At 31.7% G+C, this 19858-nt stretch overlaps 1 protein-coding gene and 1 long non-coding RNA gene across 2 annotated transcripts in view; one reads left to right on the top strand and one right to left on the bottom strand.

Annotated features, from left to right (window-relative positions):
- LOC127836362 (uncharacterized) overlaps positions 1–19858 on the bottom strand; it is a 501905-nt gene that overhangs the window by 268966 nt on the left and 213081 nt on the right. The window lies entirely within an intron of this gene.
- On the top strand, positions 2559–4721 carry LOC127836359 (uncharacterized). Its single transcript, XM_052362953.1, has 3 exons — positions 2559–2726; positions 4119–4265; positions 4548–4721. Exons 1-3 carry the CDS (start codon positions 2621–2623, stop codon positions 4649–4651), a joined length of 357 nt encoding a protein of 118 aa, XP_052218913.1. The 5' UTR covers positions 2559–2620; the 3' UTR covers positions 4652–4721.

Raw genomic sequence — 19858 nt, 5'->3', positions numbered from 1 at the left:
TTGACCTATATTAATTACTGAAAACAATATGGCTTATCAACTGTATAGTGTACTGCAACTGATATTGTAGCATAGATGCACTTTAATTTGCAACTGTTCTTATGACTTAGGTCATTTTCAATAGCAATACTGCATTTGTTAACGTAAACTACTCTGCAATGTGCAAACAATACGAGGTCTAACAATTGCATCGCTTTGCATCTGTATGCCTTATTTTAACAGGACTGGAAAGATTGCATCATATAAATGTTTATCTTTTCTTTTTAACCCAATCACGTGACGATAATTAGTTTGCCTTGCTTTTGAAGTCAACGATGCGGCTGATAGGCTCTTATTGCAAAAACGGCAGATGAAGGTGTTATTGTTATATATCCGACTAGTTCACCAGAATTAAGTGAACATTACTAAGGAAATAACCATTTACCTGAAAACAGTATTACTCAATTGGTCGAATAATACCGTGCTCATTAATATCGCTATTGTGGTTTGGTTTCATGGATATGCTATTTAAGTAAATGCAAATAGCATAACTATATATGTGTTATGTTTTTACACTCGTGACTTTAATTGTGATCGGACATTCACTCATGTGAACACTAATGGTTTACTTATAACGCGTGAAAGATATGTGCCTTTAATGACGACCTGAACATCACTGATGGCACCACACATGTGTTGATTACATAGCTTCTTTGATAACAAAATCACGTAACGGTGGAAATTTGCCTTACTTCTGCGATCCATTTAGTGACCTAGAAAGTTGTCAATTTATGTCTTAATACATGATATAACTCTTGTCCTGAAACAATACGATTATGATCGGTCAACATCGTGTATTAAATATGTGTTGAACGGAGTAATTTACTTACAAGACGTTTAAGTATAATTTTGGCCAGAATTGTTACTGTCTCACTCCAAAAATATTTTTCCTCAAAGAATGATACAACGAATTTTGCAGAACATATACTTAAAGGTATTTCATAACATGTTTGTCAAAACAAACAAAACTGGCGTAGATTCATAAACAAAAGTGCGCAATATATACAAACACATATAACAATCATTTTCAATAGGAATATTTTGAAACATGTCGTTTTCTTTATTGATTATCATCAATTTAACTCGACACAGTTGTACATGCATGTGGCTTTCTATTCACAACTTATTTAAACAAACAACAACAGTTAAATAGCTTTGAAATGAAAGAAATTCCGAATACAAAAGGAGTGCTGCAACTGTTGACGTAATGCATTATTATGCACATATTTGTGTGTAAACAATTCTTCATATCAGATGGCCCCAGTGCAGAATAGTCAAAATAATATTGGGAACGAAATCCCTTAGGTTTAACAGGTAAATGGTTGCAAATAATCTTTGTACATTCTGTAATTTGGAAATATAAATATAATGCGCTTGTTCTGGTATTGTTCATATACCCAAGAAATTATTATATTTGTTGTCGATACTGTTCGTAGAAGAAGACCAAGGATACATATTCACATTACATGTCAGAATGTAGCACTTGGAATTATTTATCCAAACATGAACGATTTAAATATAGTATGCCTAGAGCTTAAACGGTATATCTTTTAATGTCAAAGAAAAAACAGAATCCATTTAAAACGTGTAAACAGAATGAAACAAACTTTTAAAATTTACAAAAATACAATTAAATCAGAAGAATAATTCAAAATCTGGTCCCTTCTTAAAATGTTTACTGACATCTCAAATGACATAACTAATCATAACACATAATGTAAATAATGCTTATACCATATTAATTTGTTGTCGTTGTTATAAACTCTGCATTATCAGCTTTCGTATACAATGCAATTTAGCACTTAGTATTTTATTTTCTAATGTGCAATATTTTAAGTTAAATGATATACATACATATATTCAACGTTAATTTAGTTTCTTTTGTACAACCTAGTGTTTGTTGTTGTTGTAAAATACTTGAACTAGAACACAATTATAATTTTATATGAATGAATGTTGAATGTACTACAATTGTATTTATTATATAATATTTATGTACCCATCAAAAAGCTGTACATTAAATACTTTATTTAGTTATCAATGTAGTTAATTTGTTAAAACAAACTTTTAAAAAGCCTATTTAGGCGAAATGTATCAGAAAAGAGTGGAATTTGTTCTGTGTAAATTAAATACTTTGTTTTATGAAATTCATAATACTTCATAAAAAGCTTTGTATGATTGTATACAATATTCTACATATGTATGTAATATTCTACGGAGTGAATAAAATTCTGCACTGAAAGAAAAAACAACAACGTGTCATATACTCGTCGTAACAAAAGGCGTGGCTAAGTTATTAGCCGTTTAAGTGATGGTTAGAACATGTAAAACGGGTGAAACATTCGACCGTTTATGTAAATATTAGCAGCAGGAAAGTATAGTTACATTATGGTTTAGCATACGTGGTGTTAATGATGTCGCTTTAATCCTATTTTGAATTGCGAAGTATAGTAGCTTGCTGTAGAATAACATGGACATTTGTGACAGATGAGCACGATAAGGCGTGCTCTATCGGCGTTGGTAGAGGTTTGTAAATACAGTTAGAAGTGTCTTGACCCCGCTGCTATCAGTATTTTGACCAATGGCTGAAATATATCAGTATCAACTACACATGTTCTCGACATTCGTCCGGACATTTGAAAACATGAAGGTCTGCTTTTTGGCATTGGCTCTTTTTGGGTGTATTGGTACGTGTTTACACATTTGAATATATTTACAGGGATCTTTTCACGTTTGACTAAATTGACAAAATTGAAAAAAGTTGATTCAGATTCGCAAATTTTCGTTTTAGTTATGATATTTGTGAGGAAACAGAAATACTGAACATTTATTATGGTCTAATATAGCCATTATATGCATCTTTTGACGATTTAAAAACCTGAAAATTATAAAGCGTTGCAACGCGAAACGATTTAATAATTTGGAGAGTTCTGTTGTTGTCATTTAATTTTGTGAACGTACGAAGACTGATTATATAAAGTATAAAATACGTCACTCGTACATGCTTGGCAGGATGGCTGAGCGGTCTAATTGTTTACTCCAGGACTCCGGGGGTAACTGGTTCGAGCCCTGCTGCGGGCTACTTTTTTCCTTTTTTAATTTTATTCTTGATTTTTTTACTGGAGCTGTTTAGATCCAATGTTTACATTTATCAATATAAAGCATTTAATGACAAACTTCAAAACATGACAAAATCCGTGAAAAGGCCCCTTTAAATTCGACCTTGCGAACTGGTAAAAAATAAATAAATAACAGGCTTAGCTATTTACGCTCGAATACAACAAGTTTTAACAATTGTCTTTTCGGTTAAAACATAACCTGTATTTATTGTGCTATTCTTTATATTGGTATTCTTTTCACAGATCTTTATTTGTTGGTTTTGAAACGCTTTATCTTGTTTTATTTGTCGACGAATACACTTAAAAATATCACTTTGTAGAAAACAACATTGGCAAACTTTCATTTTAAAGTATACCTCAAACGTCGGCTATATAAGCATGAATATTATTCGGGCAGAACCTTTTTTTATTACGAAAACGTACGTGCGTCTTGATTTTAAGTTGTACTTACGATTACAAGGTTCAAGTATCCAATACGAATATGATAAAACAAAATTAAAACAAGGTGTACCATTTAGATGCAAGATCATTATAAATATAATCAATATAAATTTCAAATTAAGCTGTATTCTTTGTTAAAGTTTATTTTCTGGAGATACACGGCTTTGAATAAATTAAATACAGTTAACACATAAAATAATGCACCACTTTAATATTGTCTTTAAACTTGTAAAACCAGTACCTTTTAACACCGAATATTAAAGAAAGACAGAATTCAATATCAATCGTCATTTTGTGTATGTATCGTCTTGCTGTTATATATAAAGTACTGTTTTCGTTAGATAGTTACCTTAAATAAACGATTTTCATGTGTTTACCTGATATCCCGCCCATGTAACGTATCGATTATATGTGCTTTGATAATCCTCTATGCGAGGAATGCTTAAATGGTCTTTAAAGATTTGGTGGCGAGTATTAAAACAACTTCATCAACGTATTACTATGCTTTTCACGTTTAAGCCCTTGTGTGGTCGGAAAACTGTGATACAGTGGCTGACTGTACCGAAACCCTATGTCTTCATCTAGACCATCACATCACATGTGACTGGCCGCAAGAGTGCAACAACGGCATATGTCATGGCTGGTGCTCATGTGGAACACCTAGAGGTCAACTTACATTTCTTCAATATATATACCTTACGAATTTCTGAAAATGATGATTCGAAATGTAATGATTACATCCGAAACAGTATTGTCCTATGCTAAAGTTTAATAACAACGTTCTATTTGTATGATATGCGTGTCGATAGTTAAAAGGATGTATTTCAGTTACCAAAATGGTGAAGATTTGTATATGTTAACTTAAATAAATAAAACTTTAATAACTAAAATCTACCAAACCATGCTTTTTAGATACCTGCACTTATCTAATTTTTCTAATGTCCGCAGAGTGTGGCGTCACTGGTGATTGTAGAGGAACTATTGACTGTCAAGACCACCAGAAGGCACCACATTGTATTGAGGGCCGATGCAAATGCATCTCAATAGACTAACAAATAGATATTCAATATCGTAATTGAATTATGTTGTTTCGAGGTCGAAATAAAACAGGCCAGAACACAACGCAAATTGAGTTGTCGCTTGTAAGCGCTTTGTGTTTTGTTACTTTAAGGAAAAATAAATAAAAAATCACAATGATTAGATGCGTTCGCTATCGTAATTCGAAGAAAATTATATCATGCGTTAATCGTCGTGTGCTTGTAAAATTAAATTATAAATATTAGTTAAATAGGATAAGAGTCTACTATTGCATATATACATTAAATTTAAGAGACCAAACTATAAAATAAAAAACAAACAGTTGGAGTAATGGTATCAAAAAGCAATATATATATCCAGAACATCTGATGGATTCTGATGAAGTATTACCGCTGGGTGATAATGCGATTTATCATACTGTTCAAATCAATGCATGTGTATATGTTCTGTTTATTTTACGATAAAATGTACCAGAGGACGTTAACTCACAGTAGATTACTACTCCGCTGAATGCATTATTATGTTGCTTTGTAACTCTTGATCGATCTAAAACGATTATTGTTTAAATATACATTTCAAGCGTGTGATATACGCTTATCATAGTTAATATATCAATTTTATGTCCTTTAGCTATAGAAACATGCACTACGGGCTCATAGTATTAAAATATATTTACGTATCAAATTTTCCCACATGTACTCCTTGTTGATTGTATTCATATAATGGTAGTTTTTCAGTTATGTTGTTTTTAGAATGTTCAGTCTAAAACGTAATTTAATTCAAGACACAGTTTCATGACAACATTCACAGAGGTTAATTTCTGATGCGTTCGAATTTATATATCGTGATTCAAACGTGCAACAACATAAAACAAATCATCGTAAGACAATAAAATAAATAGTTATATACTTTTTCCCTTAAAAGTAAGACATCTTTGCTATGAGTGGTTTTTGAATGTCTAAGTCGCATATAATAAGTGCACTTGCGAGAAGTATATGTGTTTTCATCCCGATGGCACTTGTTCATTCCGCTTTCGGACATTTTGTTTCTGTTTTCTAAACTTTTTCAGCCATTGTTGACATCTTGCGATTCAAGACATCGTTTAACCAACCCCTATGAAGGTCCAAACGATTTTTTTCAGTTATATATTCTGCATCATGAATGCTGTATACGACTTGTGAACATAAATTGAATGTGCAATACCCCATTGCAAACATAAGAACGTCACTATTTATTAATGAGTTTAAGTAATCCGGTTTAAATACAGGCAGTGTGTATACATCTTACTTCGCTTTTTGTATTATTTATTTTAATGGTGTATTCATCGTCATATTATTGAATACTGTTTTAAAGCTTAGTTAAGTGCAATTAGTCAGCAATCAGGCATAATTCTGATCTTTTTCTACCAACAAAGTGGTACTACATTCATTATTTGGTCAAGGCTTTAATTAAATACCACTTGACGGAACCAGTTGAAACTAAAGCGACTACAGAGAAGAAATCGTGATAGAAAAAGTCAACGTTTAACCAGAGGAACGCTGAACAAACCTTATCGCTCTTCCGTGTTGGTCCAGGACGTCATTTTGCTCCATTAAATACATCGCTTCCTTATCGGCTTCGTGTTAAGGTTGTGCCCTCAGTGTTACTTTAGTGCTGTGTATTATGTGCTGCTGTACTCATAACATGCTATACTAGGTGTTTGTATTTGTTCAGTTATGTTCAGTTTTTATTCTAAATTAGCATTAAAACACTAAATTCATATTCACCTGCACACAAAAACATAAATAATATTTATATAACAATATATTCTCAGAGACAGGTCTGCTTTAAGTATATATTTCCCGAACCACAAATGCTAGTTATACAGTCCAATTTACACGAGTTATAGCAATAATGTATACTTCGTCATGAAGGGTACCATTTTCATTTCCTAATCTTTTTGAAACACTAAACTTTTTAAATGAAACCTAGCATGTAACACATGTTCGTCTACCTATAAAACAAGCGACCCTACTTCAAAACATTAAATATATAAGTTTCACTTTGCCGTCTTACATAAATGATTTAACAACCATCAAGTAATACCAGTATGTCCCAAGTGAACCGATTGCAAATACAACACATCGACCGTAAATAATCGTCAGTTCGTATCATAAATCACATATGGTGGTTAAACAAGTCATAAATTACTCATTATACACGCGACAAATTACAAATAAATTATGTAACAAAATGTCGTTGTAACTAGTGACCATTAAGTCACCCATTGCAAGCCCAACTAGTGGCAAATTGACCGATGCAACTAGTGTCAGATTAAAAGTATATTTATCATATGTGTCGGAAGAATGTGCCGTTGCCACTTCAAAACGTTTCCTGTTGTCAACTTTTTAAAGCGAGATTAAACGATTTTGACAAATATTTATAAAGTTATATAAAATTTGTAAAAAACGTATTATATACATATATTTCAATATAGCTTGAAATAAAAGTTAAGAAGAACCTGTGTCGATATATAAACGAAATACGCCAGAAATCGAAAATGTCTGTACAGTCGAATTAGCCAGCATGTATTTCATGCATGTACGATGTGAATCTAAATTTATTTTAACGGTTTATTTTGAATTGCTGCAACGTTAAATATTCATACGACACACAAACACCAACTCTGATCCTAATAAAAAGACGAATGCTTCGGTTATTGTAGGAAAATATGTATGAAATATCTTTGTCATAATCAGCTGAGGGCGCTAATTTGTCTTTGCTGCACTTTATGAAATTCGTCTTCAATAAATATTTTTTCTTGCCTGTTTTGTGTTATTGGAACATATTTTATCAATATATTACAATTTAACACATTAAAGCGGGTATATACGATTTTGTCAAATATTTATGAATTTATATAAACCGTGTAAAAAACTTATTATATATTTATTTCAATATAAATTAAAATATCAGTTAAGAAGAACATGTGTCGAAAAATGCGAAATACGCCAGATATTTAATTCTGAAATTGAAAACGGCTGTACAGCCGAATTCTCCAGCATGTATACTATACATGTACGATGTGCATCTAAACTTACGAGGGGTGTTCCAGAAGTTCGTGGATTTTCGCTATAACTTTCATTTGGTAACATAAATGGACAAACAAATAGCATGTTCAGAATATTTCGTCCTTTCCAAATCTACTCTCCAAATATCATGGAAATACATAAAATAATAGATATATATCAGAGATTTAAACATGTGCACAATGCGCACACCGACGCACGTGTAACGTTTCTGTTCAACGTCAATGACGTTATGAAGTTAACAACTGTCAAATCTTTTCCACATAATCACCTCCAACGCGAATGCACTTTATGTGTCGGGAAATCCACTTGTCAAAAGTGTCTCTATACCAGTCAGCGTCGAAAGACAACACGATTCGCTTTGCTGCAACTGTAAGTTCCTGTTAACTTGCAAAGCGAATACCGCGCAACTGTGATTTAACTTCTGGGAAGACGCGGAAGTCCATAGGGGCCAAATCCGGGCTGTAAGGAGGACTTAGGCGCTGTAACGTGAAATTTGCCGTAAATTCTGTATATCAACGACATTTAAACCAAATTTAAATTCGCGTAACGCTCATACTTATAATAAAATACACGCGTGCGCCGCATGTCGTTACTGAGGTCTCTATGGCAACGCGTTTCAAACGCGCTTTATGGAATTCATGCATTTTTAGCTTATATATAAAGTCCGTGATCATTGGTTTGTATAATATGTAAATTTCATTGACTTTAACCAGCAAACTAATAAGTTATAGCGAAACTCCACGAACTTCTGGAACACCCCTCGTAGTTTAACGGTTTATAATACAAAGACGAATGCTTCGGTTATTGTCGGAAACTATGTACGTCACTATCGGCTCGGGGCGCTAAATTGTCTTTGCTGCATTTTATGAAATTCGGCTTTAATGTATAATTTTTCTTGCCTATTTTGTGTTATTGTAACATATTTTATCAATATATTACAATTAAACACATATAAAAAATCGTATATACCCGCTTTAAACGCGTATAATCTCGCTTTAATGTCAATCGCATATATATTGTATCTAAGGACGTACGCGGCAGTTTTAACGCAAATTTTGCTCCACTTAGAATTTGATAATTTTTGGTATTTAGATAGAACCATCTGTTGTGGATAGAAAAATAAAATAAAAGTAATGAATCACCAGTGTTGTTCATTTTTTATTCGCACTTGATCAACAAGCATATTTCAGCACAATAACAATTCACCAATAAGGTAATAACATAAAAACTAGAGTAAATTAATCAGAAAAGTGTTGAAAACAACGGTTATTTCTCACAAAAAAAATGTAATACTGATTTAGTTTGACTGCTAATTATTTTTTTCTAACATGAATCCATTGATTCATGCCTTTTATTTATTTTTAAACATAAACAAAAAACAACATAATTTCACATTTGAAAATAAATAAAATACATCAAAGTCATTTTTATTTTAACATGACTTCCTCCACCTAAATTTTTTCAAATTTACCTAAATGTTTAATGAGTTATGACTTAATACAAATATAAAAAGAAAACAATAGGTCACCAGGGTCGTTTGTTCACAAATGCAGTTTAACTTCATGTTTTAAAATACAATTTAAAAACACAGTGAAAACCATGTACATGGTGCAGGTCAAAACACATACTAGTACATGTATTGCTGTATGCCAATGAAAAAGTAGATTTAAATGTAAATGAAAAACCCAAATTATGTTTTGCAATATGAGTAAAAGAAGAATTATACAGTAAATAACTGAACACAAGATGTATACAATATATTAAAGAGGCCGTTCAACAGATTTAGGGATGTAGCGAAGCTTGTCATTAAATACTTAAAATGCTTTATATTGGTAAATATAAACATTTGATCTAAAAATCTCCAGTAAAAAAACAAGAATACAATTTTTAAAAAGTAAAAAAATGTAACCCTCAACAGGGCTCGAACCACTGACCCCTGGATTCCTGGAGTAAATAGCCTCCCGCCTAGACCACTCGACCATCCACGCTCATGATTAGCTCGAATGTATTTTTTAGCTATAAAAGCAATCCTCGTAGTTTTCCAAAATATCGTTTCGCGTCAATACGACGCTTTATCTGTTTGACGGCCCCTTTAAAGGGGCATATCAAAGGTATTAAATTTTCATGGACAAAAACTGTCCATTGTTTTTACCTTGCGTTCATTTAAAGGATGTTTTGTTGTTCTTTCGTTCTAACATTGTTTACATTCTTTTTTATCCGAATATCCGAAATATATTGCACTTATTACGCAACCGGTGTTTCAGTAAAAAAAATATTTGTGTGAAACTAAACTGCCGCATACGTCCTTAAGAAATAATATTTTTCTACCATTGTTTGTTGTCGAATAACCTACAGTAAGAAGTATAGATGCGTGGGAATTAAATCACGAGTGCGAAGCACGAGTGATTTGATAACATGCATCTATACAACTTACTGTGGGTTATTCGACAACAAACCATCATAGAAAAATATTATTTCGATTCTAACACAATTCTGATTGATTTGGTTCAAGCTTTAGGACGTGAACTATATTTTTCAATACTCCGCCCTTCTTAGTACAAAGTTCACTATTTAGTGGCGTCATTGAATTGTAAAAACATGTGACGTCGTTTTCATTCATAAGTATTTTGCAAATGACGTCACTTTCATTGAAAACAACAATCGTAGAAAATGAATGACGTCACGTTTATTGATGCTACTGAAAAACTGACATGCTATAAATGTTTTCTGAATTACGTTTCCTATCAAATTATTTTTGTAGGCGTGGTTATGCCATTTATCACCAAATATACAATTTGTTGTTTCATTACATTTATATACATGCTACATTTATTATTTTTCTTTTAGAGCGGGGTTTAGCACGTGCATTTTACTGCAATAAACAATATCTCATTATAACTAAATAAACAAACCATTTAATTACAATATGTTTTCGTGCAACCGATTGTTTTATTTTATTTAGATTTACCTTCATTTTCAATCGATTGCATTCATTTTGCAATTTACATGTTTAATGTTAGATTGTCCGAAAAATGTTTCATTCATGTTTTTATGTTGCTTTTTTTGTAATATTTGTCTTGTTGTTTGAGCCTTATGTGGCTGTTTGTCGATTTGTCAATTGCTACATGAAAAGAGGATCGTGCTACATTACGGTGCCTTTCTGTTAGTGCGGCAAAGCTTTCACTTTATTCATTTTCAGTTGACACTGTATAGAGCATGTTAGAAAACAGTGCATTGAAAAGCCCATCAAAGAATGGCAATCAACCACACACTCCCCCGTTGTCGCAGCGTATTTATATATGTAAACAGGAATACAATTTCATTAAAAATGTTTAGATCAATTATTATAAAAGCATGCTTATACAGACTACAGTGCTAGCGCTACGCTAACTTCTTGAACAGTCAAGAATAACAATACAAATAAAGTTATACACATGTAACGTTCTTTGAATGACGTCCTATAAACCAACTTATAAATCTCCAATCAGGAATCGCTTAAACCATTAGTTGTATTGCCGGGGATTCGTAAACTGACAGGAGAGTTATCAAAATGGAGCTTAAAAGAGTCGTGTTTTATTTCACATATAGACTCTTCTTGGAGACGTTGTTTCCTAATACGCGACCTCACACAAATTATATAGTGTACATTTGAGCATTATAAAGATTATCCTTCGAATAAGTCCTGAAATCGCTTTCATGGTGCTGATCTAGATAGACAATGCGGTTAGCATTTTGCATGTTCATTGAAGTTCTTACTCGAAGGAGTCGGATTTTGTGTTCATTTTGTCAAATTTGAATATTGTACATTGCGAGCGACATCACTTTTTTTTTCCTTGTCGCAAATCGTTTGGAACGGCAAGAAATTACCAAAATCCAATACGAATACATAATTTGTATAAGAATACATACGTTTAATTCGTAGTCAGCATATCTCTCGTTCATGTGAATTACTTGGGATTGAGTAATTTTGCCGTGCAGCAAGAAATGACAGTTATTTGGTCAACTGAAATGTTCTGTACTATAATTTATGGTGACGTCATCATTATTACTGGGGAATTTATGTTTTGATGATTTGAAATGTCATTCAATGTTTAATTGCTTTAAAATTAATTTACAATACATGACCTACATTTTAGTACCTTGTTTGAGGGATCATTACTTTGATACTGGCCATCACAAAAATGATACTTACGTGGAACCATACACATAATATCTTAGTTGTTCTGATCGTTCACTGCTAAAGCAGTTTACTATAGCTAAAATTTGCTTTGTATTTTTTTTTCAAATGACATCTTCTGAACACCGAGGTATTTATGGATTCGTGAAGAGATATGGGGACCATCATGTCACTCTGTTTTGTGCGTGTGTTCATCTTCGAATTGATTGTGTATTAAGTATTTGTTTTGTGATAAATCGTGTGATAATTATATTGCCCAGTCAGAGCTTCTGTGTGATAATCATTGTGCATTAAGTATAAATTGTTGAAAAGTCGTATAAGCATTTTATTGCTCCGGCAAATCTTTTGTTTGATAATTACCTTGCTAAAGAAAAGAATTTATGTGATAATATTGCTCAGGATTATAACGTTTTAATGTATAATAGAAGGCCGAACAAGAAAAGCTCAGCCATTGTATTAAGTTGTATAGGCCCATATTTGTAACTGCAGTTATGCAGTTATTTTCTTTAACTAATATGGTTAAATGTGATGAATCTCTAAAACATCAAATATTCACAATATGTTTCGCTAAGTGATGACATGATTATGACCATGACATAAACACGAAGAGATATGTAAATCTTAAAAAAGGATTTGAAAAGATAGTATATTACCAAATTTGGCAGAGCCTATTACACAAAAATATACTGTGTTGGTACAGTCTTAAATAATAGTCATGTTATGCGATTTGATGTTGGAGAGTTGCGGCCAAATCAGGAAAAACAAACTGTTTGACAACGCTTTGAAGATTGTATTTGTTTATCAAAGATATACTTATTTTGTACTTTTGTTTTGAGAAACTTACCCGGACAAAATTGGTCCGAATCAATTCCGCTAACAATCAACGATTCCCCAGACAACCATACGTTTTAAGTACCGAAACTTTTATTAGAATCTTCACTTTTCTGTAATCGGTAATTGTTCGCTAAATCATAAACAATGCTCATTGTTTCGGTTGACGTTTCTGTACATAAAACATCTCGTTCGAGTTTAGGAAATGGCCATGTATGCTTAGTGTTGTCTTGACAACTATGTTGATAAATATGGACATCGTGCTTGTAATCAATCATTTAGGGTCATTTGAGAAGGGAGCCTGAATCAAAATATGAGTGCAATTGGTTTATTGGTTTATAGTTGGGGAAATGTATATACATTTTCCATTTACAAAACAGAACGCTATACTTAAAACAATGGCATATATAATCAACATATTGATAAAATTATAACCCATCGACAAAATAATGAAATAATTGCTAGTATCACTGCTATCAATTATAATATTTGATGTTTTATTACACAATGGAATAAAACGTTATGCATACGAACAAACAACAACAACTAATAGCCTGGTAAAGTGCACATTGTATCGTCAAAGTAAGCATCTACATTAATTGAATAATATTTTCTTGAATCACGATAAAGGACAATGTATAATAAATCTCAATATTGATTTAAATTGTGAGAAAGTCAGCAAAGTAATTCTGTTTCTGAAGGAAGTTGTTTTGATTCAGTTGATCTTACTCATCTTACAGATGATGTTTTTGTTTTACTAATAATTCATGTAGGAATACCAAGCACGTTTAAGGATGCAAAACCCATTTTACATTATGCCACAACCTTCACTTATAAAGCCTGCTAATCAAATACGAGTGAAATAGCATATGAAAAATTGTCATTAATAAATATGATACACTTAAAAAACATTAGCAATTGTACATACACATACAAATAGTTATCATCCAACGGAAGCGTTCGACAATGATTTGCTGAATATTCGATCATTCTATGGCAACACATTCCACAATGCTGAAACATCTTACAAACCGACGCAATTCTGAGCGCATTTCTGGTCAATAAAGTGCAATACTATTGCATTCCTTTTGCATTATAATTTGCAGCAACACATTGTACTGGGCAATATTATTTCACTACTTTTATCAGTGACGATCAAATATTATTTATATATGTTCACAAAACTTCTATATATTACTGTTTAATATTGAGCATATTCCGTAGAAGCCAGAATAATTCCTGTGTTGCATAGCCCTATCGATGAATGCCAAACAAATATTACATCCCCCAATAAAATAAGACGCTTATCCGTTATATAAATCGTGGAAATGTCTTCAGGACAGGACATTTATGGATTGCAGTCATTAAATGTCCATAATACAATGTTTGACCTATCACTGCAATCTCAACGCAGAGTTGTCGTTCCTTGCTCTCACATACAACTCTGCGAAAGGCTCATCAAGCCATTTTGTCTATAAAATAGCTAAAACCGAACAAACGCATTCAATGTATATTTGATTGGATATTTAAGATCGCATGCATTAAATTAAGAAATATGACTTTTAAATGTACGATAAATCGAGCAAATACTTGCGAGTTTTAATGCAACTCTTTGGAACTATTTTATTGCCCATTTACGCAGATGGAATCATTCCACGCACTTTACATATGTTAATAATGGAAAATAATGTTTATTGAGTGACGTTAGGAATTGCTTCGACGTGTGTATGTATGTTGGTTTCTTAACAACAAAAAACCATATCAATTTTAAAATAATTAATTAAGACTGATATAAGATATCATGGTATGAGATGGTTTTCTTTAATGCAGTAAATGCAATGTAACCGTCGTGCAAGAGATTGTTTAGTATACTGTAACCTCAATGATGAACGCTTGGTATGATCATGACATGAATGAGACGCTTTCATAACAATAGTCCGTTCTGAGCCCAACACAGAGGTGAATGTAATGTAACCGTCGTGCAAGAGATTGCTATCACTGTTGATTATCGATTTTTGTTTCAAGGTTTAATATATAGTTGTAACATATGCAAAAAGACTTACTTTTCTAAAAGGAAGACTCTTTAAAACATATTTGTTTTGTATGTTTTAATTTACTGTAAATCATGTCACTTACTTTTTCTTATTCAGTCCTACATGCATTTGAATCTGTCTGTGTTTATATCAATCTAAATGAAAGCGTCGGATATTAATTGCTTGGTGTTTTAACCAAATCATATTGATTTCACATTTATTTCTATTAAGTGTTTAAACAAATGGATACATATTGGCATTCTTTGAAATGTCTTTTGTACATAATATTGAAATAGAAGTAGAAATAATTCTACATAGAGTATAATAAAAACATAGTTAATTAATATCAGTTTAACTTCTGGCTGTGTGTTTTTAGCAGGAATGTGTAAGCATTTTAACCGTAACGACAGTTATTAAATAAGCATAAATAGATAATACAGCATTTTTAAAAACAAATAGACAATATAGACCGTTCCATAATCGATAAATTGACCGCCGCCATATTGTCAGTCACGTGACAGTCCGCCATTACACTGCTGCTAACTTGTGCGAGTCTGCGATTCCAAAAGCCAAAGACGTATAGAATACCCGCTTCACCGTTGTCGGATAAATAAATCACTTAATGAATTAATGTGAGGCAATTATCACATTTTTGTTGTTTAAATGATTGTTTGAAGTTGAGATTGATTGTTACAAATAAAATGTTTAAAATGCTTTCGTGTATTTGTTTTTTTATCTGTAATCAAGTGGTAATCATCGGCGAAAATTTGCCGGTTCAGTCGCTCATACTATGTCTTTGATTAGACTTGTTACTTTTAACGTTTCACAAACAATTCACGCATGTATCGTTGTGTTGATTTTAATAGCCGCAACATCAAGCAGATTATATTTAAATTAATACTTATAAAAGATTATCGCGCAATTAATTACCGCTAATTGTTTGTAATTGATCTCATTTGGTAAAAATCTACATTCCAAAATCATTACATATTATATTAAGTATGATATTTTTGATACGCCTTCCATTATTTTTCTTGTTCTTACTGATATCAGAGATAAAAACTTGTGGTTTGGATTTATATTTATTTTTTTTAGATGGAAATTTGTCACGTTAAAAAACGAGCTTTTTATCATGAGAGAGTGATATTGATCTTGACGACCTTTTATGTGATTATTCGGAAGATGAAGAGAATGCGATCTATGTGATATATCTATATTTTCATCTTTGAATCATTTAACAGCTTTTAAGCTAAAAATACTAAAAATTGTATTTTATAGGTCTTTGAAGTAACGCAAAACATATGGATAACGACACCAAATGTTTAGTCAATTAATCCACACAAACAATCTCCGATAAAAAAACACCAAAATAATATTTCAAAAATATATTATTGAGCGCCAAACGAATTTATTAATACATTTATTTGCAACTTTAAAAACGCGGCATAAGCATCAAATTAAAGATTATCTGAAGACTGAAAGGCCGACAATTTGACACAATAAAGAGCTCTATGCATAAGCCGTAATATTTTTTTGCAGAAAAGCTTCAATAAATTACAATAGTTATACATCTAATTATAAAAATTTAATTATCAATGGCATGAGTACGCTAGTGTGATAAATAAATGAGTGTTAGAAAGTGTAAGGAGTGCTTTGAAAATAAACATACTACAAAGCCATATTAAAAGCAAAGGACATGACAGTATTTACATGTAATTTTAATTTGATGGGTTTTGTACAAAGAATGACGCTATTGAGGAATATTAACATACAACTGAAAAAACACAACTTCATATGATGCAAATTGAACTGTGTACTCATGTATATTGAAAACTCGTTACTAGTGAGTATGAGTGACACATATCTAACATTTTAACACACATATATTTATATACATATATATATATTTTTTAAATATTTTTTACCTTTGTTTGGTGTCAAATGTAATTTATTGTTTTATGATATCGTTCGTGCATTGCCGTAACATCAAATCTGCATACGAATGACGTAGTTTTAATTAACCGATACCCGCTAAATACGTTAAATGTTTTATTTTTATATATTTTTTTTAATAATTTACTTTTCATAAATTAAACGGGCTAGTATCATTACGGTGTACAATTTCTGACATTCTATATTGGACATAACTTTTAATTTCTAAAATATGTAACATACCTTATTTACGCAACTGTTAAGTATGTCGGAGGTAAATTATCTTACCTAATGACTGCTTAATACTACCAGGAAGATGAGACATGGTGGCATCATCAATTGTGTTTAATGACCAGACTGTCATCTGCCACCCAGTGTGGTTTATAACACCATGTGGTTAGTTAAGTCTGGACAATATCTGATCAAAACGAGATAATCGGATTATGCAGAACAAAGGGGCAATTAAACACTGGAATGCAAAGGCATACACGATTTAAAGATTGATGCAAATAATCAAATGAAAAATATTGCATTTAATTTAATTTAGAAAGAAATTCATCCGTTGAATAATCGGTGCTCACTTATATATGTTACCGATTGTTAAGCAGCAGTGTAATGGCGGATGCGGAGAGAATTCAGGGGAGATAATTATGTAATGACTTAATTATGGAACGGTCTCTCTCTCTATATATATATATATATATTGGATCAATAACATTTTTGTCTTGAAAATCGTGTATTCGTATCTAAATCCTATTGAGCTATCTTATATATCACGCATCATATTTTTAAAGTTCTACAGTTTATTTCTTTTGCATTTTTTCTTTTCATGAAGATTAAAGTATTTTCGAAAGCACCTTCAATAGACGTACTGATATAGTGATTAATGAAACGTTGTCATATATATTAAATGTTCAAAAGTTTAAAATATTCTTTGTTTTAAAACCAGATGGCGCAACTTTTGCAGTGAAACAAAAAACAATCTAAGTAAGCATGAAATACAAATTTGATATTTCAACAAATTGAACAACATTAAATGTTTTCTTACTTGGTGCAGTGGTAACAAGATCTTGCAGCGCCCTTTCATGACCGGGGCGAATGAGTATTTTCATTAAACATCTTAAACACCTTAAACTATTTTCAGTTATTCAGATTTCATTTGAATTTGAGTTAATGAAGTATTAATGCAATTCAATATGTTTGTCGGTATAATAACCCCCGCAAGTCAAAACATTTTGGCGCTGGCCATTTGATACGACTTAATTGGGGCATTCATATGTTTGTATAGCAAGATTTGCAAATTCATAAATTGACTGATAACAATTACTTTGTGCATACTGATGTACTTCTTTATGTATTTGGTCCTTTAATTTCTATTGTAACATGTGCATGCTAGATATAAAGTAATGTTATAATTAATGAAGTGTTTATGTGTATATACTTAAGATATGCATATGTAGATCATATTGGAATAGACCACAAAGAAGCATCATTATATTTATAGTGTTATTTGTTATGAAACACCTGTTTTATTAACATACATAATCAGATTTTATATTCATCTAATCAATTTCGGTAATAACACAGATACAAAACCCATAAATATACATAACTATCAATACATACACTTTGTATTGATATTGCAAAAATACATGTTAAATGGTATGTTTGCATAGTTAGTTGAAATAGCTTTCCATAAACATCACGGAATGAAGCTTGGTCCCTGTCTCTGTCACTGTGGTTTTGATAATTAACTTGCCGCATAACACATTCCGTGTGGTTTGATGGTGTTCATGCAATTCTTACAAAGCTTCGCACCTTAAATACGTTAAAAATCCTTCGACTAATCCTTGTCAGGTCTGAAATACAACAGAAGTAAAACCCGTTTTAAAGCAAACGCTTTTACTTTCGTTTTCATTCATTAAAAAATGGACCGAATTCAAACATCAGGCTGAAATATCAATCATTATATTTATTCAAAGACAATAAGTAAAAATAAAATAAAATATTATATTTCAACATAACATGTTTGTTAAAAAGACAATTGATTGGATAAAAATTATACAGTGTGCTTTATTTAAAAATTATGTTCAGTAAAAATATATTGTTTAAACATTACACAATTACTTATGTATTCCATAATGTAACATTTGTTTAATTTGATATATTTTCAGTACCGACTTATACTCTAGATTCTTACAAATCTGTGTTCAGATTAAATGTAAAACTGAAGGGTAAATTCTTGAATACCAAACATAGCATTTAAAAAATGTGTCCCACACATAGCATTATTACATTTTTATACACACACTCCGAATCAGATGTATTTGCGCAAACATACAATGTAAGTAGCTTCTCTATGAAGTATTACAATGTCCGCCCTATTGTTTAAACCTTCGACTATATTATAATCAACGTTTTTAATGATTCAATAAAAAATATACCACACATAACATTTCACTTCATGTGTTTTCAAACACGCGGTTGCACTTTTTGGCAAAAATACTTAATTATATTTGCGCAAACTTAACAAGGTTGTGTATTTTGACAATGACCGGGCACTCGTCTTTGTGTTTTGTAAATGGTTTTGAATTAATGATGACATTATCAAAAACGATCCTGAAATGACGTTTTGTTGACATCCGATTGTCCCACACATAGCCGAAAAAGTCATGTGGTATAGGCACCTTGGAAAAGAGGACAAACGATTTAAGATTTAAGATGTCTTCCTCGGTTAGCAACGTGGAATTCAATTACAAAAAAATTGTCAGCTACCGGTCACATTTTCATGCATAATGACTTTATAAATACATTTGAACTATCTTGAACCTTTACTTTTGAAAATATTACCACGATAAATAATTTTTCCGTAGACTATCGTTTTGGACGTTTAAGGTTAGGAATATATTATCAATAAGTATTTTGCGAATAATATTGCTTTTCTGACAACATTATAATGATGACTTACATAGAAAAAAACACAATAAATAACAATTAGTTTTGTATATGCCTCTAACATAACAATTGCCCAGATTTCATTGAATTATGAGGAGGTATTTTATTGCACTTTGAGTAAAAAACACATTTTTGGGGTTAGCCGTGCTGTTAAGTTTGTCTGGTTTTAAGGCTTTAACAATGTATTTCGCGCTTAAGTATGGGTTAGGGTTGGCTAAAATT

The sequence above is a fragment of the Dreissena polymorpha genome, chromosome 6 (assembly GCF_020536995.1).
Source record: "Dreissena polymorpha isolate Duluth1 chromosome 6, UMN_Dpol_1.0, whole genome shotgun sequence".
NCBI lineage: Eukaryota > Metazoa > Mollusca > Bivalvia > Myida > Dreissenidae > Dreissena > Dreissena polymorpha.
The sequence above is the reverse complement of the archived record's forward strand: the minus strand, read 5'-3'. Positions and strand labels throughout refer to the sequence as shown.